Below are 24,375 nucleotides of genomic sequence, written 5' to 3'. Positions count from 1 at the left end.
TTCAAAACACTGATACCTCTGAATATTGAATACATTACTGAATGTGATGCTGACTTTTGTGAGTTGTTTACCATGTCTCTATTTTAAGTGTGCTTAGACCCCATTGTAAGTGTAAATGTATGAGAGATGTTCTTCCCAAACCTTTCGGAATGTCTTCATATCGTAACCATAAAATAGCACTGAATGTTATCGCATTGCCACTGTCTCCAATCATTTGTGATAGCAGCATCTGTCTGCTGTACATGTTTAAACTTTATTTTTCCTTTCCATGAAATCTGACTTCTTTTAAAAAGGCCACATGTGGCAAAGTCTAACCCTTGGCATTGAGTCTGTCAGCTGTCTTTGACTGTGGGATTGCAGCCTCTCCCTGGTGCAGCCCTAAAGGGGGGAGTGACCCCTCCCCTCACTGGGTTACTTACTCCACATGGTCTAATCTGCCACCTTGGACCTGATATGTTCAATAGGGTTCATATCTGCTTCTTGGCCCAGTGGGTTGTGATTCTTCTACTCCCTTTACATCTTTTCTTTTGCACAAAATGGCACAAATTTCAAGTCACTGAGAAACATTTTGATATGTTTTGAGAAAAGGGCTCTCAGAAAATGGATTCATGATTTGACAATGATGGATGTATTTCATGTTTAATTCCACTCTTTGCTGTGCTGTGCAGTGAAAAGATGGAAAGAAGCCTTGAGATGACTGAGAAGGCAGTGTTAAAACATTGTGAAAAGCCTACAGTATGTGAGTTTAATGACAATTATTATTGTCTTAGCAAAGTGATCACTGATAAACTGATTTCAAAAAAGATGACTTGTATTCTGTACTGGCTCAGCCAGGAAGTAGCTCTGTTACGTGGAATTGACACGCTATGCCATTTTGGATTTTTTCGCAAGAAGCTATACTTGAATACCATAGTAGTACCAAGTAGAGACACAAATGTATTTATGCAAAAATTTACTGACAATAAGCAAATCCTCAAAACATGTTGTTATGAATTCCACTTACATATTGATCAAAATGGACGGTGAATGGTCTCTTCATATTTATAATTTTGTGATTCTTCTTACACTACTCAGTTACCTCTTGGTTTTATATAACTCTGAAGCAGAAACTGTCACATTTGAACAGCACACCAGGTTATGGCACGTGTTCCTTCACTTAACCCTTACAAGGCTTTCGAACCAAAGGGTCTGATAAATTGAAGTGAATGATAAATTTAATTACTTGCCTCTCACATACTGTATGTTTTCCATAGATATATGTTTGTTTTCTAGTTCAGAATCCTGATCAAATCACACTCCAGGTGTTACTTTCACTTTGAATGTCCTTCTGTTTGCATATTCAAATTGTCTTCCAGAGGGATATGATGTTTTGGATGGGACCTCTTTACTAAATGACGACATGATAGAGGATGATGATGGTGCAAGCTCCTCTGCCTATGCAGAGCTGGAGAGGCTGGAGAGAGAGACTGCTGCTGCTCGCAGCCAGCACAGTACTAGCTCCACCGTAACAGCCATCTCAGTCCCACCGGCATCCCCGCCTTCATACAGGGTCCCTTCTGCCTCACCCATATCCACCTCAGAGCCGCCAGTCCCTCAGGCCATTCAGGCCTTTAAAGAGTCTGCCAACATGGTTGCGGCCTTCAACATGCAGTGGAAGGATGAAATTTCAGCAATGCGCTATGAACTGGCAGAGCTGCGCAGAGATGTCTGTGGGGAACTGAAGACTTTCAACAGCAACTTCTTCAACTTTACTCAGTGCTACAACATGTGGACTTTGTGCCGGGAGCCTTGCAGTGACAGCACCACACAAACAGATGACAGAGTGTCCATAGGAATTCAAGCAGGCTCAAGTTGGTCTGTTCGACAAAACACAGAGGACAAGTCGGTGATGTGCCAACCAGAGCCAGCACCATTCAGCATTATGGATTTGATGGAACCACCCCGAATTGAGATTATAGAGGGAACCCCAGAGAGCACGCCTGAGGGGTCAGGCAGCCCTGCCAGCCCTATTCCAATAGAGGGCTTCCCATGGGAGATCAACAAAAAGCAAAAGGCATATAAGCAGCCAGACACAATTGGCCATACCGGTGGTCACAGAAGCGCCAGTCTAGAACTGTGGAGCAGGAAGTACACCAGTGGACCCATGTCATATCTGTCTATGTCATTCTAATCACTCCCATTCTACGCATACTATAAAATGAGATGAGGGGGCCAGGGTAAAAACCTGACAATTGCCAAGAAAGGCAGGGCAGTGCTGTTGTTAGATGTCCCTTTACTCTATGCAGACACAGAGTCTGTCATCTCTTGAACAGATTTCAATGTTGTTCAAGCAATCTTTTAACAAGTGTCTTGCTTAGCCATGAAATAAAAGAGAATGATGTTGTTTTACATCTGAATGAGGTGGCAAGAATGTGAGAGAGAATGTGGCTGATGTGCAGATCCTCAAGTGCCAACAAGTGCAGCATCATGTTCTCTCCGCTGTCTTAAATACCCAACCTTCAGAGAAAAAGTAAATTAAAGTCAAACTAATAAAATGATAAAACTCAATAATTAGCCATTGTGAGGTGATCCATAAGTTGGTCTGGTTCTGCAAATGAATTTAAATAGCTCATGTTCATTCCAGTTTCTCTTCATGTAGAAACATTCTCTTAAGCACCTAAGTATACTGAAAAAAAAAAACTGTGAATAACTTTATAAACCCTAGTTTTTTAATGAATGCAATGAAGATGAATACATTATTAAAGAATATATTGATATATTATTTACTCTTTAGTTATTCTAGTCAAAGCATTCCTTTGCCATGGCCTTCATTTTTCGTAGCCAGTACCAGTTGAAATTGGAAATTTGAAAAATTTCCAACTTACAAAAGTTTTTTTAAATTGAGAAGTGGTGAATTGCGCAGCATAGAGTAACTGTCATACTGTATTAAACAATGCCTAGTGTTGATAACACCTTATAAGAACCCCTATAAAATTTGTAAAGGCCTCATCCTCTGGAGCACTGTATGGATGACACTGTCTCAAAGCTTTTTGGACTTAGTCCATGGCTTAAATTGTTTATGTTGAATCATTTGTGACTTCTAAATCTATAAGCATGTGGAGAGGAAAAGCGTGAGGGGGACAAATAGTGAATCACAAAGTATGAATGTATTGGCTTCAGTTCATTCCTGCACAAACTGCATTCATGTTTCAAACTCTGTATATGTATATAAATGTACCATTTTGTATATAGAGAAACTTATATTCAATACTTGTACTGTTTGCAGTTCTAGACATTGATTTATGACATTGTTGAGAGGGGTTACTGTAGTAATGGTGGTTCTAAACCAAACACAGCACTTTTTCCTGTCTTCTAGGTTTGTCTCCATTTATTTCATCATGGTCACCCTGTTTGTGCACCTCATAAGGAAGTTGGTAGTTCATACCAGTGTTTCGCCTATTGTTTTTTGTGCAGTGGTGACCGGAGTTTTTCAGATGTTTGGTCAATTGTCGTACCTATCCATTAATGTTTCTTTTAGAGGGTAAGTTCAAACAAATACTGAATTGGATTTACTGTTATGGTAAATTATTTTTGAAAATAGACTAAATTCCACCATATTCACCTTTTTTAAAATGCCACATTTCTTTAGTGATAAAGTAACTTTTCTTGCCGGGGTGGTTCATCACTGCTGAAAGATGACAGAGAAACATTGGTCCCTATAAATAGACAATCAGAGCCGCTGAGGGCCTCTACCTCTCTGACATGTCCCCAGAGGTGCAGTATAGTACCACTGAATGTACTTACACCGCCTCACTAGTGATGGCTTAGCTGGGCTCCTGTCAAACCTTAATAGGTGGGAGCCCTCAATCATCTGCTATATTTGGCTAATTGCTCATTTTGTCTGTTACTCATAAACTAACAGTTGCGCATTTGCCACTGGCATTCCCCTCAACCACTCATCTGCTCCATTGTCATTTTGTACCGAGATGGCGTACCAAAGTAGATAGTGAGGCCCATGGAACTGAGGCCAACAACAAACATCTCCAAGCTTGACAGCACTTACTGTATCTTTGGACGATCACTGCAGCACAGGACTATGGGAAGCCTGTATGTATCAGACCCCTGACTGAAATGTGAACCTTTGAAAAGGACTTTTAATAAAAGAGAGGCATCACCTCTCACTTTCTAAAGAAAGTGGATCTTCTTCCCCCTTTGCACGACCAAAAGACAATACCTGCAGAAAAAGTGGCATTTTGAAAAGATGATATTTATACAAAGGTTGTACAAGAGGTAAGACCAAAATTAAAGTTGAAGCCACAAAAGAAAAACAGACATTTCCTTCCAAGTCATTGAAGTAGCTCCACCCCATATACCTGTTACAGTAACTCATTAAACCTGAGCTTAAATGCCTATCTAAATGATTTTTTGCCTTGATAATCTAAAAGATGTGTTACAGAGGAACAATACACTAATGCTCGTTTTGCTGGAAATTTTTTGGCAACAACTTCCGCAACTCGGAACTTGAGGTTTCGGTAAAAATGTGTCAGGAAGTTTAGAGGTATTGTTGCCATTCACCACACATACAAAATGCTATTTTTTTTTTTAAAGCTATTGCCTATTTATTGTTGTAATCGACCCAAACAAAAGAGTTAAGATTTTTTCCATGACAGACCGGCCAAAAGCTGGGTTAGTATAAATCATAAATGATTTCAGTGAAAGGCATATGACTGTGACAACATTTAGCCTATAACCATATATATATATATATATATATATATATATATATATATATATATATATATATATATATATATATATATATATATATATATATATATGTGGAAAAAAAAAAAACTTTAGAAGGCTTGTGTTCATATTTTTGCTTTTTAAATTATTAAGAGGGGATTGCAGTGGCATTCCTTACTAACATCTTTTCCCATTGTTTGGGGATTGCAAACTCATTTAAAGGTGCTGAAGACTGGCCAATCATGATGTCTCCAATTAACATTCATTCATTCTATGCAAGTCCTTTCTTCTTTGTTGTACTTATATGTCATCTAAATACTTGCAGTTATAGATATTAGGTGTTTATTTTAAGCCTTCATGCAAGTCATTACTGCCGGGAATGGCATAATTTTTTTAGAAAATATTAGTGGCTCTTTTAAAAAAAGAAAAAGATAAAAAATATATTTTATTTTGTTGTATTTGCATGAGCCACTGGCCACACTAAACAGTTGTTTCATTCACATTTCAGCCATTTTAGCATATATGTATACTAGAATCAAAGAGTTTGTTGGTGAGATTCTTGCGATTCCTGCTTAGCAGTAGCATTTGTGTGCTTGTGACATCATATACAAAAGAAATGAATGATCATAAGTGCATCGCCCCTTGGCAATATATTTACTGACTACAACAAAATTAGAAGAGAAAGCGATAATAGAATTGGAAATGCTGTACAAATGCTTACCCATCTTCCAAAATATATCTAATTTAACTGCAAACTGGTTAATAGCCTAAATGATGCCGACGAACTCACCCATGCTACAATGCAAATAGGTGTAAAGCAGTGTTTCATAATTATTTCATCATTTAGCCCAAAGAAATGACCATTCCCTTATAAAAAGTTTAAATGTAGCAAAAACACAGATACTGATCTAAATATTTTAAAAATATATACATGAAAGATGTAAATTTTACAGAGACTGAAGATGAGAGAGAAAAGGGGTATTTACAATTATTTTTTGACCATGCAACCATATTTTGTGTATTGAAAATATATAATAATTTGTAAAAATCCTGAATTGTCTATCTAATATGTTACAGTATGTAGTCAAATACCCCCCATGAGTTTTATGTTTACATTTTTGTTGTCATCCAGAGATCTGATGCAACAACTGTGCCAACTCTGTTACGTCCAGCTATTAGGACAAAGGTTTTTGGATGGAATCTGATCTCATCTGAACATGTAATACTGCTTGAATATAAATCGTTTTCTACCCCTGTGTTCTCTTCCTGCATTTATTCAAGGTTTCTTGGAGAAAACGTGCTACTCTGTTACACATCAATCATGTTGCAATTTTCAGGGATCTCAGACTGCATTGTTCAGTGAATCAGATTTTGTCAGAGTTATAAAGCATCATTTCGAAAAACCATAGTTTAGCTTGCATCTGTTAGCTTATGCTTATTTTGTTAAACAAATGAAACCAGTATGTGATACTTTTATTCTTTTTTTTGCTTATTGTGGTGTTTCTTGTGAATTTTCCTTTACGACTTTTATTGGCCTTATGTATTTTTCATAAATTGATATAAAACAATTGATTAAAATGTTTATGATGTTTATGTTTATGGTAATTTAAGTCACAAAATGGGGGTCATAGCTTTACAATGGCATCCAAAGATGAAACTGACTTTTAGTATTCATAACATTTTTTTTGGGTCCATAGTGAGTACACACTTAAACACACCGCAAATACACAGCATGGGCCAGGCAGAGAATCTTTTTAGCTTGACCCTCTCAATATGCATTGCTTTTCTACTAAGCTATCATTTTTGTTTTTGTTTGTTTGTTTTCTTTTCCTTTTTCTTTTTTTTCCCCCATTTTAGGCGCCCGTAGCTTAGCTGGGGGGCGTAGAGAGTACGGTAGGTCTGGTAGGGAACCGCTTTATTATGTCTTTTTTATATGTTGTTATTATACAGTTTTTCATACATTTTGTCTGACTCATTCACATTTTTCACTAAAATAAGATATATCATAAGCTTAAATGCTGTCATACTCACTAAGTATGTACAATACATTTAAATGTTTTCATCTGTTTCCACATTGAATCCAGTGGAATTTGAGATGATGTACTTGTACTGGATAATGAGTTCAACAACCCAGAAAGAACAAACCTAACAAACCTGCTGACAGCTGACACACATGTTGGCCTTGTGTTAGCACACTGGCATTTTTGCACAATTCTACTGCATTGGAACAGAGTGAGGTATAAGAGTAACTGTTCTATTTTAAATATCTTCTGCACACCTGGAACATAATGTACCCTAACTGGGATGTGCATGAAGTCTCTCTACACAATCCATAAAATTATTTTTTGGTTTGTTTTTATTTTTATGTTTTAATATTGCAGTTCTTTTGAAATTCATTGGTATTAGTAGTGAATCACCCTCTTGCTTTAATCATCGTATACATTTTCTTTGAGCGAACAGAGGGGAATAAATTCAGCACACAATAGTGTGTCTTTATTTTGAATATCCTGGCATGCAGCAAGGCAGATTATGGCCAACATAACAGCTTTGTTCTACAAACCACCACAAATCAATGCTGCTTTCAGATTACATCATCAATCCAGTTTTCATATTCAAAGTTGTTTAGATGTAGAAAGAACATCTTTTCAGATCTGTTGTCAGGTCAGTTGCTTTTAGTGGTTGAAATTTTGACACTGACAGCATTTTTTATTCATCTTATTCTACTAACAGGGATGGATAGACACTAGCAGTACTCCAACTTAAATTTAAAGGTGGTGGGTGAGGGATTTAGTGTTAAAATTATCACATTGTTGCACCTTCTGGCATACTTAAAGGGTGAATCTCTATGTTTAAAGTCATTGACAAGTGGAACTTTTTATGTGGTTAACACACAACATACAGTATCATACGTCTAGTCATATATATTGGGGGTTTGTACTGGAATATATAATATTTTTTGTATTGGTTCTGGTCATACATAACTTCTCTTGAACGTACAACTCTCTCATAAACAAGACACATAGTGTGGGCCTGAAATTTATCTAAACAGGCCTGTTCATAATAAAATGTTTATATTTGGAGGCAAAATTTATTTTCAGCTGACCCTGCTGTACTGGAACTACCCAACAAAATGGGAAAGCTAGCAGCACAACCCAAGAATAGTTACGGTCAATGGTATGCCACCTCTTGTTCCTGTCCAGGACTTTGGTTCAGAGCAACAAATTAAGGCTATTGGAGATTTGTTCTGATTCAGAATCCATGATTTTTCCTCTAGTGCCACTGTCAGGACAGCATTTCCATGTATAGGCTTGGAAAAGGCAGATTTGCTTTAAATGTTCTGACCTCAAGGCACTCTCTAGTTGGATGTACTGCCAACATTTTCAACAAAAAATAATTTTAGCACCACAATTGGACCATAACATCATCTATGCACACACAACATATTTTTACCTATCAGGGAGCTTACAATAAAATTTGGGGAAAATGAGCTTTTTCAATTTCAATGACAGAAATAAAAGAAAAAAAAAATCCAACTTCTACTGGTAGGGCTCTAACAAAAGACCTTTTTCACAGCACACATTTGGCTTTTCATGGAGGAAAAGCAGAGGTGTAAATTAACAAATGAAAAACGTCTGCATTCAGTTTAAGCAAGCTAGCTTCAGGGTCACAGTGTTTGGCGTAATGGCTCACTGTCATAGCTTACTGGAACGCTTGACGGAACAGAGCCATCTTTAAACAAATGTGTTTCACCTGTACTTTTTATATAATATATATTGTATCAAAATGTCTGCTGCACAAAAAGGTCTAGCAAAACAGTCAATGTGGTCTTTGGATTGTCTTCCACTTTCAAGCTTCTAGGGCTGCTTGCGAGGCTCTTTTGAGTCACTAACTGCTGCCTCATAACTGGGGCAAAGGGAATGAAAATTGTTTTTGTTGAAATGATGCATTCAGGCCATTGATTTGTATTGGTTTGTTGTGATATCATACATAAAAGGTTAATCCACCTCGCATTCATGGGGGCATCACCACTGTATGTATATATGTATGTGGCTCTGAACAACATGCTTGTTTTACTGTACAAATTTTGGAAAAAAAAAAAAAAAAAAAAGGCTACACAAACCTACTTGTTGAATCTTGTAAATCCAGCAGAATCTGCTGGAATTACTGACCTATACACACCCTAAAATCCTGCTAGTCGTCCTATGTCAAATCATTCATCTATTCACTCATGCATTTATCTATCCATCCACTCATCCTTCATTGAAAACCACTAATGCCATACTCAAGCTCAGTCCTAAACCAGAAGAAATACCTCCACAATCCCTTTTGCAATACGGGTCTTATTAGGTGAACAGAAAAACACATATTTAGAGGAGAGATTTTTTTGAGGAAAAAAATGTTCAAAAGACAATGCCATTTCAGACTATTTCAGGACATGAGAAAGATTTTCTGTGCACTTCATCCTGGAAAACATTGCTGACAGACATCTGCAGTACAATATCTACAGTGATCATCTCAGTTATTTTTACATTAAGAACATTGTGATGTGTGTGGCAATAAAGCTCAGTAGTTTTATGCAGAAAGTCTGAGTAGGCTACATATTACATTTATGAAGTTATATAGAAGAGATTTGTTTGTCCATACACTATTCACTCACTGCTTATTGCTGTGACATTGAGGACAGCAACTCGTTAAAAGATATAGATTATGATTATATTGCAACTATACAAAGCTGCTGTGATGTTTTGGTTATGATTTTGCAATTTTAAAACTTAAATTTAAGTGAAGCTACATATTAACTCTAAGTAACTAAGATCTAAGGGATTTTACATTCACTTTGTTACATCCTCAGCCCCCATGCTCACGCGGCTCGTCAGTCATTGCACGTCATTAAGTCACCATCTACCCTGACCCAAGTAAGAACAGCATGTCACCAGCCTCTTTGCCAGTCTGAGTCAACAACTATGGCAAGAACAGCCTCTGGCACAAATGGAGGGAGTCGGACGGGGAGGAGACGCTGTCAGAACTTTTCTGAAATTTAAGTTTTGACTACAAAGGAGCGAAAGGTTTGAGAAGCCTTGTTTGAAAAGCACGAGAGAGAAGGTCTGTTACAATTTCTGTACACCAAAACGCTTATAAAATGTTATTATGTCACACTTTACATAAAGTCCATGTAAGTGCCACGGTTTCTTTTTATAGTATGTACATCATCATGTGGAATTTCAGCTTCATACGGAAAGGGTGAAAACCATAACTGAATATGTTTAGATTTTCCAGTACTTATGTGTACAATATTCATATTTTGAGAATAGTTGTGTACTTGCACTTCATGTAAAGTATGGCTTCAGCTCATGTTACCAAATACAAAGGGATTTAAAGGAAGTACTACTATATGTGGGGTGAGCATTCCCATTCTGTACAACATTTGAAAAATATCAATGTGAAAACTTATACTTCATGTAGCTCAGCATGCTGCAGTACAGCATGCAATGCTTTTCAACAATACTATATTGTTACATTATCAGGAAAGTCTAGTTTTTTTTAAAAGACAGAAAAATAGACTGCCTGGCTTTTCTGTTTAAGACATAGTCTTTGTCTGAATCTCTCCGGAGATTCTGTCTGATTTTCACTGTTTCACTACTGTGTGAATCTCATTTTGGTTAGCGCGATGAAAATGCCACCAGACAGAAACTGAAATTTTCCAATTCAAGCTTGTGTCTGTGACATTTTCTTACAGTCAGGGAGTGGCTAATACAATAACTGATTGTACGGACAGTCTTTGTCTCTTCTTTTAAATCTTTGTCTGTACATGACATATTCTGTTCCTTGTACTCCAAATTTTGCAATGCTCTGTGCTTCTCTAAAGGGTCAGACTGTACTGCGAATAAGCCAAGTTTAATATTTAGATATTTCTATAAACGATGTCCAGTAATCGGAATAAATCATATCTTGGCATTTTAAATTTGATTTTATATCTCCTGAATTCCAAAATTGGTTTTAATGATTTCTGCTGAGTCTTGTGTGTGTATATGATAAGACATAGCTGTAGGTTTTCAGATTCAGACAATGCATGTTATTTCATATTGTATGTTTATGTGCAATACTGACTTACCTTGGTAGGTATAGATTGAATTTTAGACCATGTCACATATAAGGGGAAAGGCACATGGGCAAAATTCCTAGCAAACATGGATTCTTCAAAGATTTTTTTAAGCCTTTACAGTTTGTTTTCCAGTTTAGTCCACTGTGGATCACATTTTGCTACCATTTTGTGATTTTTAAAAATGAAATTAGATATTTTTGGCCAATATTGGTGGCTGTAACAGATTCAAAAGGGGAATATGTACACATATTGGCATATGTATACATAGTCATGTGTTTCTGGCAATAAGACCCCTATTATCAGACTCTTAAAAACTTTGAGGCATCTCCTGAAGAATTCTAGCCATCAAGCATTGCCCATCTGCATTTTGAGACAGAAACACAGCAAATGCTGAAAAAAAGAGTTTGACCCAGAAATCAGTAGTTTCCCTGATTTTTTTTCTTTAGGTGGTGAGGCTGAGTTTTTGTTACAACAGGACTGTGAATGTAACTCACTTAGATGAAATCATTATAGACCAAATGCAGTGTTTCCAAGTGCATTCATCTCTGCACAGTCAACATTTGGAAAAAACAAAAACATTGATGTGAACTGAGCATATCTGTGTTTCTCTCTCACTATACCTGTTACTAACTAGGGTAGGCACAGAGCAACAATTAATGGTAGGTTTGTATTAATGTGTCTGATACCTGCATCAGTCCTTTCTAACTGGTGTTGCTTGCTCCTTACAGGGATTCAGTTTCGTCTCCCTACTTCTTGCAGTGTGGACCGCGCTCATCCACCTCCAGGTACCAATCTGCATCCATTTCCTCTTCTTTTTTCCCATACTACCACCTATCTTTGCAAACGACATCTCAGCTGCAAGCACACATCCATTGGTCCGGCTATTTTTGCTAACAGCGACAAAGAAAGAAAGAAAGAGAGAAAGAAAGAAAGAAAGAAAGAAAGAAAGAAAGAAAGAAAGAAAGAAAACAATGATTGTGCTTCTTTCCCTGACAAGGACAACAAGGCTAACATCAATGCAAGTGCTGTTACCTCATGCAATGTTTTCCACTTTTTTCCAATTGCCTCAACATTAGATTAAAATATAAACTGAAAATGAAAAATTTAAACACTCATCCTGGGTTGGCTTGAACTGGGCCTGTGACAAGCTTGATGGTTTGTTGAGAATGGCAGGTGAGCCATCAACTGCATCAGGAGTTATGCTAACGTTAGCCAGTTCACTTAAAAAAATCATACCGGTGATAATTTATCATTAAAAGTACAAACTGTAGCACCCAAAGAATGTTACACAATGTCACCAAAATGTATTTAGATGGTCATGTAAGACTGGCATATTTTAACCCCCATATAATTTTGTCCAGTGTTAGAAAATAGAGCAAAGATCGGCTTCTTGCTAGCGGCTAGCATATTAGCGCCGCTAGCTAGCTACTTACCTGCGTCATCTCGGATTATAAAGGTTTTAAGGTTATAAATACCTCAATAAACGTTACAAGTCAACACAACAGCAGTCATGTGTCCATTTGTATGCGGGGTGTGTTTCAATATCATAGCCTATAATAACATAGCCTCTGTTTTATCTCTGCTGCTAACTAGCCGTGATCGATAGCTGTTGGCATCATTTAACAACTGTTACCCGACGACGCCATGACTTGACTTTGAATGCGAAGCCTTGAGAAGCTGCTATTTTAACACTAACACACACACACACACACAAAAACGACGATATTAACAGAGTTCCATCTTTATAAACGAGTTTGCTTTTGCATTTACCTGTCTGAACGTCATTGTGTGTCAATCTAGCTCAGCCGAAGTCTTCAACTTCTAAGTTAATTGCTCCCCAAATTCAAAAAGGTTTGGGCAAGCAGAAGTGGGGATCTGCAGTCATAACTGAGAGGGGGTGAACAGTCCAAATCCAGCCAGAAAGGTCAGACTCACACAGGTAAATAAACTAGTTAAACGTAGGAGGAACACCATGAGCTGTTTGTATTTTAATTGGGCTCAGAATCTAGCTATTGTGGTTGTTTTTGATTTGTGTCACTTTTGGCACGTTTGCTAGCTAGTGGGGCATTAAATGAGTGATTTCGTGAGGAAGTCTGCATGCAGTGATCAACATTTACTTATGTAAGTTACTGTACTTAAGGTAAATTTTAAGGAACATGTAGTCTTTAGTATTCTGCTTTTATTTTATTTTTTTTCAATACTACTACTTAATACTACTACTACTAGTTACATAAAAGATTGTAAGTAGCATTTAAAACAACTTCATTTGTTTTATTTTTGAATATCAGAAAAATGATGAAAACAGAATTTGATAATTGGTCAAGTCAATAATTAGTCCACTGATAATATACAGTAGATATGATATGTCTAAGTATATGTATCATTTACTTTTAATTTTACTTTTAATACTTAGTAAAGTAAAACTGTTGCTAAACAATTATTGTTGAGACCTAGGTACATTTAATATCAGATAGTTAAAGATTTGTACTCAAGTACAGTTCATAGGGGTTAATTTCACTTTTCCCAAAGCAATATTTCGACACGATATCTTTACTTTAACTCAAGTATGACTTTTGTCTACTTTTTACTACAGTGACTACATGTAAAGCTTTTTATCCAATGCTGACGAACATGAATCATAAGTGTCATTTACACAAGGACATGTCCCTTCTACTGCGTAGCTTGCACCAAGAAATGTTCATTAACAACTTAAATGGTTGGCTTGCACGATGGTTTTCAACAATGGCTGTTACTGGTCGGTTAACATTTATTTGTGCTATATTCTGGTTGTCGTCACTGTTGTGCCCTCGGCTATACCCTTTTAAAGTGCTGTTATACATTTTTATGAGAATTATCTACCTTGACCTCACAGTGATCCCCACAGTACATTGCCTAAAAGTGCATATGTTGGAACATCATTCAAAAAATGTCTTCAGTGGCACCCTTATTTCATCACCACTTTTCAACACAGTGACACCCTTGACAAAAAGTCAGTGGGCCTCGCTATGTTGATGAGAGTAATTGTAATTGTTAGGTCCTGCACCATTTTATTTGTAATAATGATTAATCTTCCAATCAGTTTTAACTAGTTTAAATTGATTAATTGTGTAGTGAATACAAAGTCAGAAAATTGTTTAAAAATGGTCCATCAAATGCCTTTTTTCTGTCCAATTGATGTAGTTGTTGTTAATTAATTTCCTGATGATCAGCCAATCAATTATTAGCATTATGTTTAAGCATTACCCTTTGAGTGTGCTGTGCATGATGTTGATTTGCTTTCAGAGCTAATAAGCTACAGAAAATAACAAATTTGAACAGTCAGTGAGGAAAGCGATGAGTTTACATAAGGATAAATCATACGTAGGCTGGATATTGAGTTTCCTAAAGAAGCTTGTCTCTGCCTCTGAGCGGTCAAAGTGCCCGTTTTGAAGGCATTTCTACTACTTATGATACTACAAATACAGTGAATCAGAGTAGCAACATTTTATAGCATGACATTCAGGTCCATCTAGTCTTGGCTGCACCTCCAGTGCGTGGGTCTGTTTACTGATCTGCCCAGTGCAGCATGGGTAAGTCAAACAATCAAATCCAAACACATCCAGGCACAACTGACTACACAAAGGACAGGATGCTTCCCCTGGACTATATTTGCCAAATTTGCTTAAATAAAAAAAAAAGAAAAGAAAAGAAAAAAAGAAAAAGAAAGAAAGAAAACTTGCTGTAATGTATGCAACTTTTGATCTTGCACTTTTCCTCAACTTTGCTATCTCCTCTCCGTTAGTGATTTGTCGTGCTAAAGGGCTCTGACAGTATGCTGAACATTACTTTGCATTTGCTCTAACTGTGGGGCTTACATGTAGGTGGAAAGAATGGTACAGGGCTATTGACTGCGTGGCAGTATTGATTTGTGAGGCCATGCTGTCAGTGTCAAGATTTTCTTCCTCTTTTACATTTGAAATCCCTGTGCGTGTGTTTGTCAGTGTGAAATGTTAAGTCTAGACAGAAGAAGGAGCTGATGCCGTTTGCCATAATTATTTTTAAGGTTTAGGTTGTTGCTTCCTGGCTGTTAATGGGTCAGACCACCTTCAAGACAGTAATTGGTCTGGAATATCACAACATAATTTTATCTTGCCTAGTGAAGTGAATTGGGAACATTTTGTTCACACGAAGTTCTTGCTTTTACTTCTTTCTACTCCCGTGAACAGATTTTTGACTTAGTATTTCAATTTAATCTGCATTTAATTCTTACTTGGAGCTTCAGGCACTGAGGGGTAACCTGACATATATTTTATTGTTATTTTATTGTATTGTTGTTATATATGTACCTCTTTGCCGGTGACTTCCAAAGCACCATATACCACCCTTCCAAAAAAAAATGTGACTGCTGTAATGCACCGGCGAAAGTTGCACTGGACATTCATCATACTGTCACAGTTTGGTTAGGTTACGACACAGTTAGGAAAATATTGGCTTAGGGTTAAAATAACTATGTTACTTATGTAACTTAAGTTACGTACATCACTTCAATTATGTAACGTATAAGTCAGAAAACAATCTTTTTTCGCCAGACGTAAGACAATATCAATCACAACAATTGTCACATCATAATGATTTTAATCATTTTTCAGGGAAACTTTTAATTGTTTTAATTTTTTTTTAACTTATTGTCCAGCCTTAACCACTACTCTGAGACTGTGCGCACAGGGACATTTTCAAATTCAGAGAGAGGACATTTTCAAGCCATTGTTGAAAGTTCAAGTAGCAACGCCACTGTAAGAACATCTTACATTTAAATTACATAATAGCTTGGGGCAAAATGCCGTGCAGAATGCCTTTTCATATTATCAAATAAAACTATAACTATTGTTACCGTTTCGTTACTGTATTAGCAGCATTGTAGCCCATTAAATATTACAACTTTAGAAAATGTTTGGTAGTTTAATCAATCACTCTGTAACCCATATTGATACGGATATCTTAATCACAGGTTTGTATGTAAAATCTAAATCTTTATGTTACCGGTTATCACAGAAATATATAGAGACATTTTGTGGTAATACTTTATAAGCTCCTACAAATGGTACTTAAGTATTGTTCTTGATTAATTGTACTGAGGCACATTCAACCATTCAATCTTGAGTCACTGATAAAATCCACTAGATCTCTAAGATGACAATGTGCAGCCTCTAGGAGGACATCTGGTGTCCAGTCAATGCTATTGCAAGACAAACGTGATTTTTCTTTTTTTCTAAATGAGAAGGGCAATTCTCTCAGAAACATAGTGTGTGTTAATATGACAGCCCAGGAGGAGTCAGCAAATTAGATCTCTTCTCTAAACAACATTAACCCGAGCAAATAATTGTGTAATTATGCCCAGCATGTAAATGTAGCCGACTGTAAGACGACAAAAGTGTTTCCAAATGTCAATTCATTTAAGCAAGCCTAAAGTGTGTAAATGAACTGCAGGAGACCTCTGCAGTGCTGACTCAACTTATAGTCTGGTGAGATGCTAATTCAGAGTCTTTAATATGAGCCCACTGAGGAAGTACAGTCACATTTACTACTTCAGCAAAGGAGGTTATGGGACTGTTTGTTTGTCTGTTGGTTAGTGCACATTCCCACCCTATGACATTTCCTATCAGACTTGCAGTTTTGAAACAGCCACATTTCTGGAATGACTGGTTGCACAATATTTAAGAAAACAAAAAAACAAAACAAAAAAAACAAAAAACAAAATATCGATCATTGAACCTGCAAACAGTGAGAATAATGGTGAAAATACGATTTTGAAATACTACACATAAAAGTTGGAGGTAATTTAAAAGGGGTTGATAAAATACAATGAAAAATATGGATAATGATGATAAAATATAAAATCCAGAAACCCAACACATCACTTTCAATTTGACTCCTGACAAGAGCCTCTCAGCCATACCACTAGTACAGAAAATATAGGTATGAATATTTAGTGCTGTGGATGTTCTTATCATCTCATCATTTTAACCTTAGGACCAGGATTGATCTGTAATCCTGTAGTCTGTAATTAGAGTCGGCTTCTAGGAGAAAGCAAGTATAACATATTCTTCACATGTATTTGAAAAGATTATGAGGAAGTAAGAGTTGAACATAATTATAACATAACTGAATTTACAGATTTATGATTTTCTTCTTAAAAGATAAGATGCATTTATTTGTTACATTCTGGACAACAAAGACACAATGTACACAGGCACGATGTAAACAAACAATTCACAGTGACCATGTTTTAGAAAAGACATGGACTTGAAAATAGACCATTATTTTAACATCTTGATGGTTGTAAAAATTATGACAAAAGTCCAGAAATGTATGAATTGACTTGAACGTGTGAAGTTAACCACACAGAAAAGACGGATACTGTAGAATGCGGAGGTTTATGTCACTCTGTTTGCCTCTGCTACCGAGCAATCTATAACATTTTCAGTTCTGAATGGAAGTCAAATGGCTGGAATGTGTGAAAATAGACTGTGGAGTCGCGTACTGCCTGAGTCACTGTGCTCTTTTCATTTTGGTATCCACCCACTGTGTCTTGCAGAGCTGCAGCCCCTTCAAGTTGGAAGGAAGTCAAGGCTGTGACTGGATTTAGCTTAACGCAGTTCCCTGTGGTTCCTTATTTTTTTTTTTATTGCACTTAATTACCTGTTCTCCAAAGTGGTTTATGTTTGTGTGTGCGGCTCTGCCTGCACCTGTTTACGCTCGAATACAGCACGTGTTCAAGTCGGCAAAGCACAAAATTCTCATGATGTGTTCAGTGTGCTGAACATTTAACTATATAAATGTATATGAATAATAATTGAGAATTGAATAGGAGGCATCACAAGTAAATGACTAAATGAGATCAGAAACACTGTTAGGGAATGCTCATACTGTCAGTGCTATTATAGTTGTGTCATCATCATCAGGTTTTCTCAAGGTTACATTTGAAACAAACTTGTGAATGTGGATGATGGAAATGGATGATATTTTCTGTAAATTAACAGAGCAAACTTACTTGCATCTGTATTGTAATCTCTTGAAAGCAGAAATATACAAAATGTAGTCATCGATCCAGTTTAAAAGACAAGATGTATAGGATAAAACAGGATTCATTCAGTCAAGTTAAAAAAATAAGGCTCAACGTTTGCAAGTGCCAAGCTTCCTGAGTTTTGAATTCAGTGAAATTATATCATTGATAAACTTCACTCATAGTTCCTCCCATGATTAAAAAGGTTTTTAAAGCACGATAGATCCATCTCATAGTCAGGTCAGGTCATAGTAACTTTGTTCACCTAATAACAAAGACATCAATTAAAGGTAATGTTAAAGAAATGTGCCTCAGACTTATTCACGTCTTCATTTACAAGAATATTATTATCAAAACCAGTAAAAGGACCTGAAACATTAAATACTTTTGAAAATGACATGCTGAGTGACTAAGTCTGTGTTTTGTCATTGGTTTGATAAAAACAAAAGCTTTCCAGCAAGTAAAGTTGGTACATTTCCAACTCGGCTGTGAGGTCCATCTGGATGGATTACCATCAGATTCTCATTTGCACTTGAAAGAGCAAATCTTTCCTGTAATCCTTCATCATACTTTCTCAATAAACACAGACATATTACAGAGCTGCTGTTGCTTATCACCATACTTATATTTCCCTCGCTTAAAGTGCCCTGATGCCTAATCTCCCATCATGCTATGACGCTCTTTGATCACACACTGTGTGATACAGGTGAACTACAGCACTTGGCCCTTGTCAGCTTTTGGCCACATTTGTCATTCTCATGTTTTATTTTATCCTCTACCCTTGTTTTGCCTTGTCCTCGTCCTCTCATCCTGCTTGTGCTATCCAGCGGTATCATATCCTCCCAGTTACAAGAAGACTCCACCTCCTGTGCCCCCGCGCACCACCACCAAGCCTCTTATCTCTGTGACAGCCCAGAGCAGTACAGAGTCCACCCAAGATGCCTACCAGGAGGGCAGGCATCCACGGGGCGGTCTGTGGACCACGGATAGCCTTGGCCGTCCAATCTACAGCTCCATGGACAGCCTGGACAGCACTAAGGCGGTCACCATGGCCATGGAGTCAGCAGCAGGCAAGAGGCATGCGTCTTTGGGCAGCCACACCTCCGTCCAGACGTGCGACAAAGCAGTGTTGGTGTCAAAGGCCGAGGAGTACCTCAAAACCCCACGTTCCTCTATCGGGATACAGGTAACACTCACTGCCCAGACCTCATCTTTATTACACCAATTGCATCTATCTTCTTCTATCTAGTCCTTGCTAAAATGATAATTCCTCATTACTCATTCTGATATTCAGAGTTTAAATATTTATGAGAGCTGTTCTGCAAAATTTAGTCACAGTAAAACCATCTTTCAGGGTCCTGAGCAAAATCACTTTGAAAGGTCCCATATTATGCTCATTTTCAGATCTATACCTCCATACTCAGGGGCTGTGTGCTTTGTGCTACAAGGTTAGCTGCTGAACGACGGGTTCAGCAAATATGACAAAAATACTGAAAGTCATTTACCAGTACTAGCTTTAATGTTTTAAAAAAATGACATTTACATAGGATATTTACATTTTATTCAGCAAGATTATCTTTTCATGGACAACAAGTGTAAATTAAATTGACTATTGTAAAAAGCTAAAAAGCCTTTCTATAAATTCAGCAATCTACAGGTTATAAAGTTAGAGAAAATAATTTGCAACTAAAGTCAAAAAGACATGCAAATGACTGATTTCAGGGTTTTAGGGCTCATTACCTCGCCACTCTTTAGAGCTCAACACTCACCGACCACCTTTTTAACGGCTCCGCTTCTGGAAGTTAATTTCCCGTTCATTCACTCTATTGACATTTCATAAAATCCTTATATAAAGAGTTTTAATCTTGGAACCAAGCCGATATACTACAAGAACTTGGAGCAAACAAAATTTTGGAAAACAGAAACAAAAGCAAAGGTACAAGACTGTGTACACAATTATCTTAAGCGTAAAAGAACTACTCATCCCATAAACCACTGCAAATGTAAACAGTGACGTCTCTGATTGGTGGAGCTCGCTGTTATCATGGAAATGTTTACAGATAATACCGGCCAACAATCAAAATCCTCTATTCAGAATATGAATGGCATTTTCACTTCTGGAACCTCACTGTTGAGCTCTATTGCTGACGCCGGGAATTGTGACATCACGTTACAAAAGGTCTGACAGTTGGTTAAAGGCAGTTTATGAGTACAGCCTGCGTGCATTTTTCTTTGGGTTTTGGTATTTTCACAGTATTTATTAAGCATCTAGACCTACTTATAAAAAAAAAAAGACATGCACTCTCAGCAGGCATATATTTTATGTACTTTAGGTGGTTTCTGCCACAACGGTCCACAACTCAACGCAGTCTTAAAACTACACATGCAAATTTGTTAATCTTATTATTTTTCGGTATTACAAATGTCCCATTCTGTGTGAGGAACTCTACAAGGTTTTCGAGTCTTGTTGACCTTTAAACGTGTCAGGCTGTACAGTTACATGGACAGGGCCTGTTCAAAAGCAGCAGTAATGAAGAGGACATCGAGGTTCTCTCTCCTTCGCTCTGTATTAGTTTTTGATGTGGGTAAATAACCTGCTAAGTTCTTATTGAGCAAGCTGATAGCATCGGCCTGATCATGTGATAGACCATACCCGAACAAGAGGAAATACCGCAAGAAATGATTCAGCTTTGCGTGCTAACTGTCTGACCAGCTTAGGTAGCTGCTTCATCTCCTGGAGGCAAAAGTCCTCAGTTGTTATTGCCAGCGTTGGAGGAGGCTGTATGTGTGGGCCGTGTTGTCCCTGCATGTTGCTGACAGACGCCTCCTCTAGGGCGATGCTGAGTGTGGTGTCCAAAACAAGTGATACTCCTCCTTTGAATGCAGCTATTTAGACTGGACACAATGCCAATCGTGACCCAGAGTTTATGATTCGTCACCAGCACTTTATTGTCAGTGTCCTTAATTCCAAAAATCTTGGATAAGATTGAACTTTCTCAGCTTCATTGACAGGAACCCACACTGCACTTGTACATGTTTAACTGTTTGTTTCGTACAGTTGCTAAAAGACTTTCACAATCTACTTAGCATGAAGGATGGAGGAGAAATGACAATCCATTCCTGACTGTCAGCCTTGCCATCTGTTCTTGTTTTGGACACCAATGTTTTAGACAAGGTTTTAGAGGCAGTACTACAGGATTAAATGTGTACAATTGGGATCAGGCAATATTGTGCCAATATCAATGTAAATTGTCAGGAAACAAGGAGACCAATTACGGATATCTCAAACCAATATACTCAAATACTGTAATTCATCAAAATTTTGAGGTTTATTATTTGATAACTTTTGTCAATTTACTTTGCGGATTCTGACTATTCAGTATTGAATTGAATTGTGAGTATAGACATGGAAAGGATGCTACATCTAAGCCAAAGTAGTGCATTTTTAAACTAATTTATTTTGTTGGTTATCAGCTCATATATAGGAACAATGCAGAATATCTGCCCTAATAATCAGCCAGGCAGATAATCGGTCAATCCCTTGTGTAAAATAATTATTTTGTAGATTTGAAACCATATTGGAATGTGGGTCTATAAATAAAGTGCTGATTTTTTCAATCAAACTGACAAATCCTACAATTATATAGCAGAGTATTTGAGTGACAAAACTGGAAACTTGAATCTTCTGTAATAACTAAGACATTTCTGAATGTCAGGCGGTCCTTTTCGGTACACTAGATTGTCTGTACATTTCAGTTTTTCATAACAAGTGTTGTTTCATCTGAATTTATCAGGTGGAAACTGTTACAGACTCTGAGACTGAAAGTAAAGGCCTTCCTCAGTTCCATTCAATAGGAATCCAGGTGGAGGATCATAAACGGTATGTGGCTCAGACAGAGCAAAACAGTGTCCATAGTCGAAGTTGAGTTCATTTAGAGTTGCACTAAACATTGTCTCTATGCATTTCAGGCATGGGAGATTCAAGCGGTCAAACAGTGTAACCACTGCGGTACAAGCAGACATGGAATTGGAGGGCTTTCCCTCCATGGAGGACAAGGGCTTGCAGTTTGGCGGTGCCTTTGGTCGCCACTCTGAGCCCAGCACCCCCACGCAGTATGGCGCCATCCGTACGGTGCGCACACAGGGTCTGTTCAGCTACAGGGAGGACTACCGGCCTTCCAGCGGGCCTTCCAGCCCTCAGCCCGAACCCTGGCTGGTTGAACCCAGTCTGGAGAGCGCGGAAACTGGCCGTGTGTCCCCCATCCGCAGGGACGGCAGCTGGTTCATGCAGCTCCTTCACAATGAAACCAAGCGGCTTGAGGGATGGTGCAAAGAGATGGAGAGAGAAGCAGAGGAGCATGACCTGTCAGAGGAGAGTGAGTGTCCAGAGGGAAACTACTTTCTTTTCATACCAGGTGCTGCTTTTGTTGAATGAGGTCAATGCTTTCATGATATGTGCTTAATGATTAATTTATTAATCTTTTCAGAGAAAAAAAAAGTGATTCTTTTGACCAACCAGTGACTCTTATACATGACAAAGAAAAAGCAGCAGATTCTAACATTTAAGAAGATGAAACCAGAAAATGTTTGTGCTTGAAAATATTAATATTCACCAACTAATTTTCCGACAGTCAACTACTTGATTAATTGACTAATGGTGGCAGCTCAAATCTTTCAGTATGTATAACACTATAAACAAAGTGAACAGTTATATGATTAGGCTATGGTCACAGTTGCACAAACTTAACAGTGTGAACTATTCCCCTCCCACCCACTAATAAAACATTCACATCTGGTGTCGCAGGAAACACAACATCTTGGCTTTGCATTGGCAAACCTGACCAGCAAAGTCCCGGCAACAACAACAACAATAGCAAGGTGTTGGTCATTAAAGGTGTTTTGTGAGCAGCTTGGATCCTTGTGAATGAATGATTGAAAAAGGTCTGCGATGAAACTGGAATCTGTGTGTGTGTGTGTGTGTGTGTGTGTGTGTGTGTGTGTGTGTGTGTGTGTGTGTGTCTATCAGTCCTAGGAAAAATCCGGAGTGCAGTGGGAAGTGCCCAACTACTAATGTCTCAAAAGTTCCAGCAGTTTTACTGGCTCTGTCAGCAGAATCTGGTGAGTAGTATGTATTTACAAAGAAGAACGTTATTGTTATATTGTTATGTTATGTTATTGTATTATTTATTATTATTATTTTCATGTCATTGTTATTTCCATGACATAGAAAAGCACAACAGATCAGCAGGTAAACTTGTTGATAGGCTCTGCTTTCTCCAGGCTCTGAGAAGGTGCTCAGCCTGACGCTGCACTTGTGTGCCTTCCAGAAATAGACCACAGAGATCAATAGTGAAGCAGTCCCCCTGCCTTTATTGACCCTGCTGTAAACGGAAGGGGAATTCCAATAGGAAGCAGCACCGTGTTGAGGCTATCCATTAATGCAGAGCGGCAGCAATTTGAATGGGATCTCAGAGTTTGAATAATGGACTGCCACACTGTCTCATTGTTTAGCCCTCATGTCACGTCGACTCGAAACTCATACCTTTTCTAACTATCCACAGAGTCAGCATATATTAGAGGATGATAGTGTCATGAGTGGGAATGTTTCTCCAGTTCTAGTAGAGCGAGACAGCCAGGCACTTAATCGCACCTTAGTAAAGCGCAACTAATTTTTATAATGAAATGCAAAACCGTGTGGGGGGGTTGAAATATGCCCGCTCTCTCACTGCCTTGTGTTATTTCTTTTTTCCTGCATCTGTGTGTGTGTCTTAACTCGGTGTGTTGCTCTCTTTTGGATGGTACTGGGCCGCATTCTCTCCCTCTCTCCCCGTAGATAATGGGATGATGAATTAAGTCTAACATTGGTAGTGACAAGTCTTAGATTGCCCTGAGCTTTCAGACGTGTCTGAATGAGAAAACGACTCTGTTTACCTGCTGGATGGAGGAGGAACTGCATGACGTGTCTATATAAAGTTTGACCTTACTGACCTTTTTTCTTGGTCTGAGATGACACTTGTATGTTTGCTGTCTGCTGTCATGTGCATATGGATGCATCTGGCTGTTTGGCTGTATGAGTTGCTTTGCAGCAATACACACCAGATGTTTGTTATTTAGATTTCAAAAAGTAGTGATATTTTTCCAAAACTTCAAAAAGAAAAAAGTGATTTGTTTTTTTCCCCTACAATATCACCGGTGAGGACAGTAATCCACACACACGTTGTGGTTTGGAATAACAAGGTCATATCAATTGTGACATTTAAAGGTAATGATGACTTCTGTTGAATAACATTTTTGATAACCATTAATCGCTGCGGCCACAGCACGCAATGGGACAACTCTGCTCTTAAAAAAAGATGCAACTGAAATGAGTTAAAGAGAAGAGTCCAGCTTGGTCTCACAGAGTAAACAACATTTCCCTTTGCAATCTTTTCCTAATCCTATCCAAGAAGTTTGGATACCTAAACCTAACCATTTCAAGGGTGTATTATGTAGTAGGTATGTCCTG

General features: G+C 37.8%; 1 protein-coding gene and 1 long non-coding RNA gene across 10 annotated transcripts in view; one reads left to right on the top strand and one right to left on the bottom strand.

Moving 5' to 3' along the window:
* LOC119012132 overlaps nt 1–12,759 on the bottom strand; it is an 83,832-nt gene extending 71,073 nt beyond the window's left edge. For both annotated transcript variants that reach the window (XR_005072373.1, XR_005072372.1), the window contains exons 1-2: nt 12,599–12,759; nt 11,515–11,718 (exon numbers count right to left, since the gene is read on the bottom strand). This is a non-coding gene — a long non-coding RNA (uncharacterized LOC119012132). The remainder of the gene's footprint in view (nt 1–11,514; nt 11,719–12,598) is intronic.
* The window catches only part of LOC119012128 (disks large-associated protein 2), a 108,889-nt gene that overhangs the window by 69,725 nt on the left and 14,789 nt on the right, over nt 1–24,375 (top strand). For 3 of the 8 annotated variants that reach the window (XR_005072371.1, XM_037085626.1, XM_037085629.1), the window contains 6 exons: nt 6,583–6,627; nt 11,557–11,613; nt 18,698–19,056; nt 21,665–21,750; nt 21,840–22,246; nt 22,897–22,988. Coding sequence is in view for 7 of the 8 variants with exons in the window: in XM_037085626.1 (XP_036941521.1) it covers nt 6,583–6,627; nt 11,557–11,613; nt 18,698–19,056; nt 21,665–21,750; nt 21,840–22,246; nt 22,897–22,988 (1,046 nt within the window). In the remaining variant the exon portion in view is untranslated. Of the gene's footprint in view, nt 1–1,355; nt 4,717–6,582; nt 6,628–11,556; nt 11,614–18,697; nt 19,057–21,664; nt 21,751–21,839; nt 22,247–22,896; nt 22,989–24,375 lie in introns of those variants that run through there. The other 5 variants (XM_037085628.1, XM_037085630.1, XM_037085631.1 and 2 more) reach the window with 3 other exon arrangements.

This window comes from Acanthopagrus latus, chromosome 22, assembly GCF_904848185.1.
Source record: "Acanthopagrus latus isolate v.2019 chromosome 22, fAcaLat1.1, whole genome shotgun sequence".
Classification (NCBI taxonomy): domain Eukaryota; kingdom Metazoa; phylum Chordata; class Actinopteri; order Spariformes; family Sparidae; genus Acanthopagrus; species Acanthopagrus latus.
The sequence above is the reverse complement of the archived record's forward strand: the minus strand, read 5'-3'. Positions and strand labels throughout refer to the sequence as shown.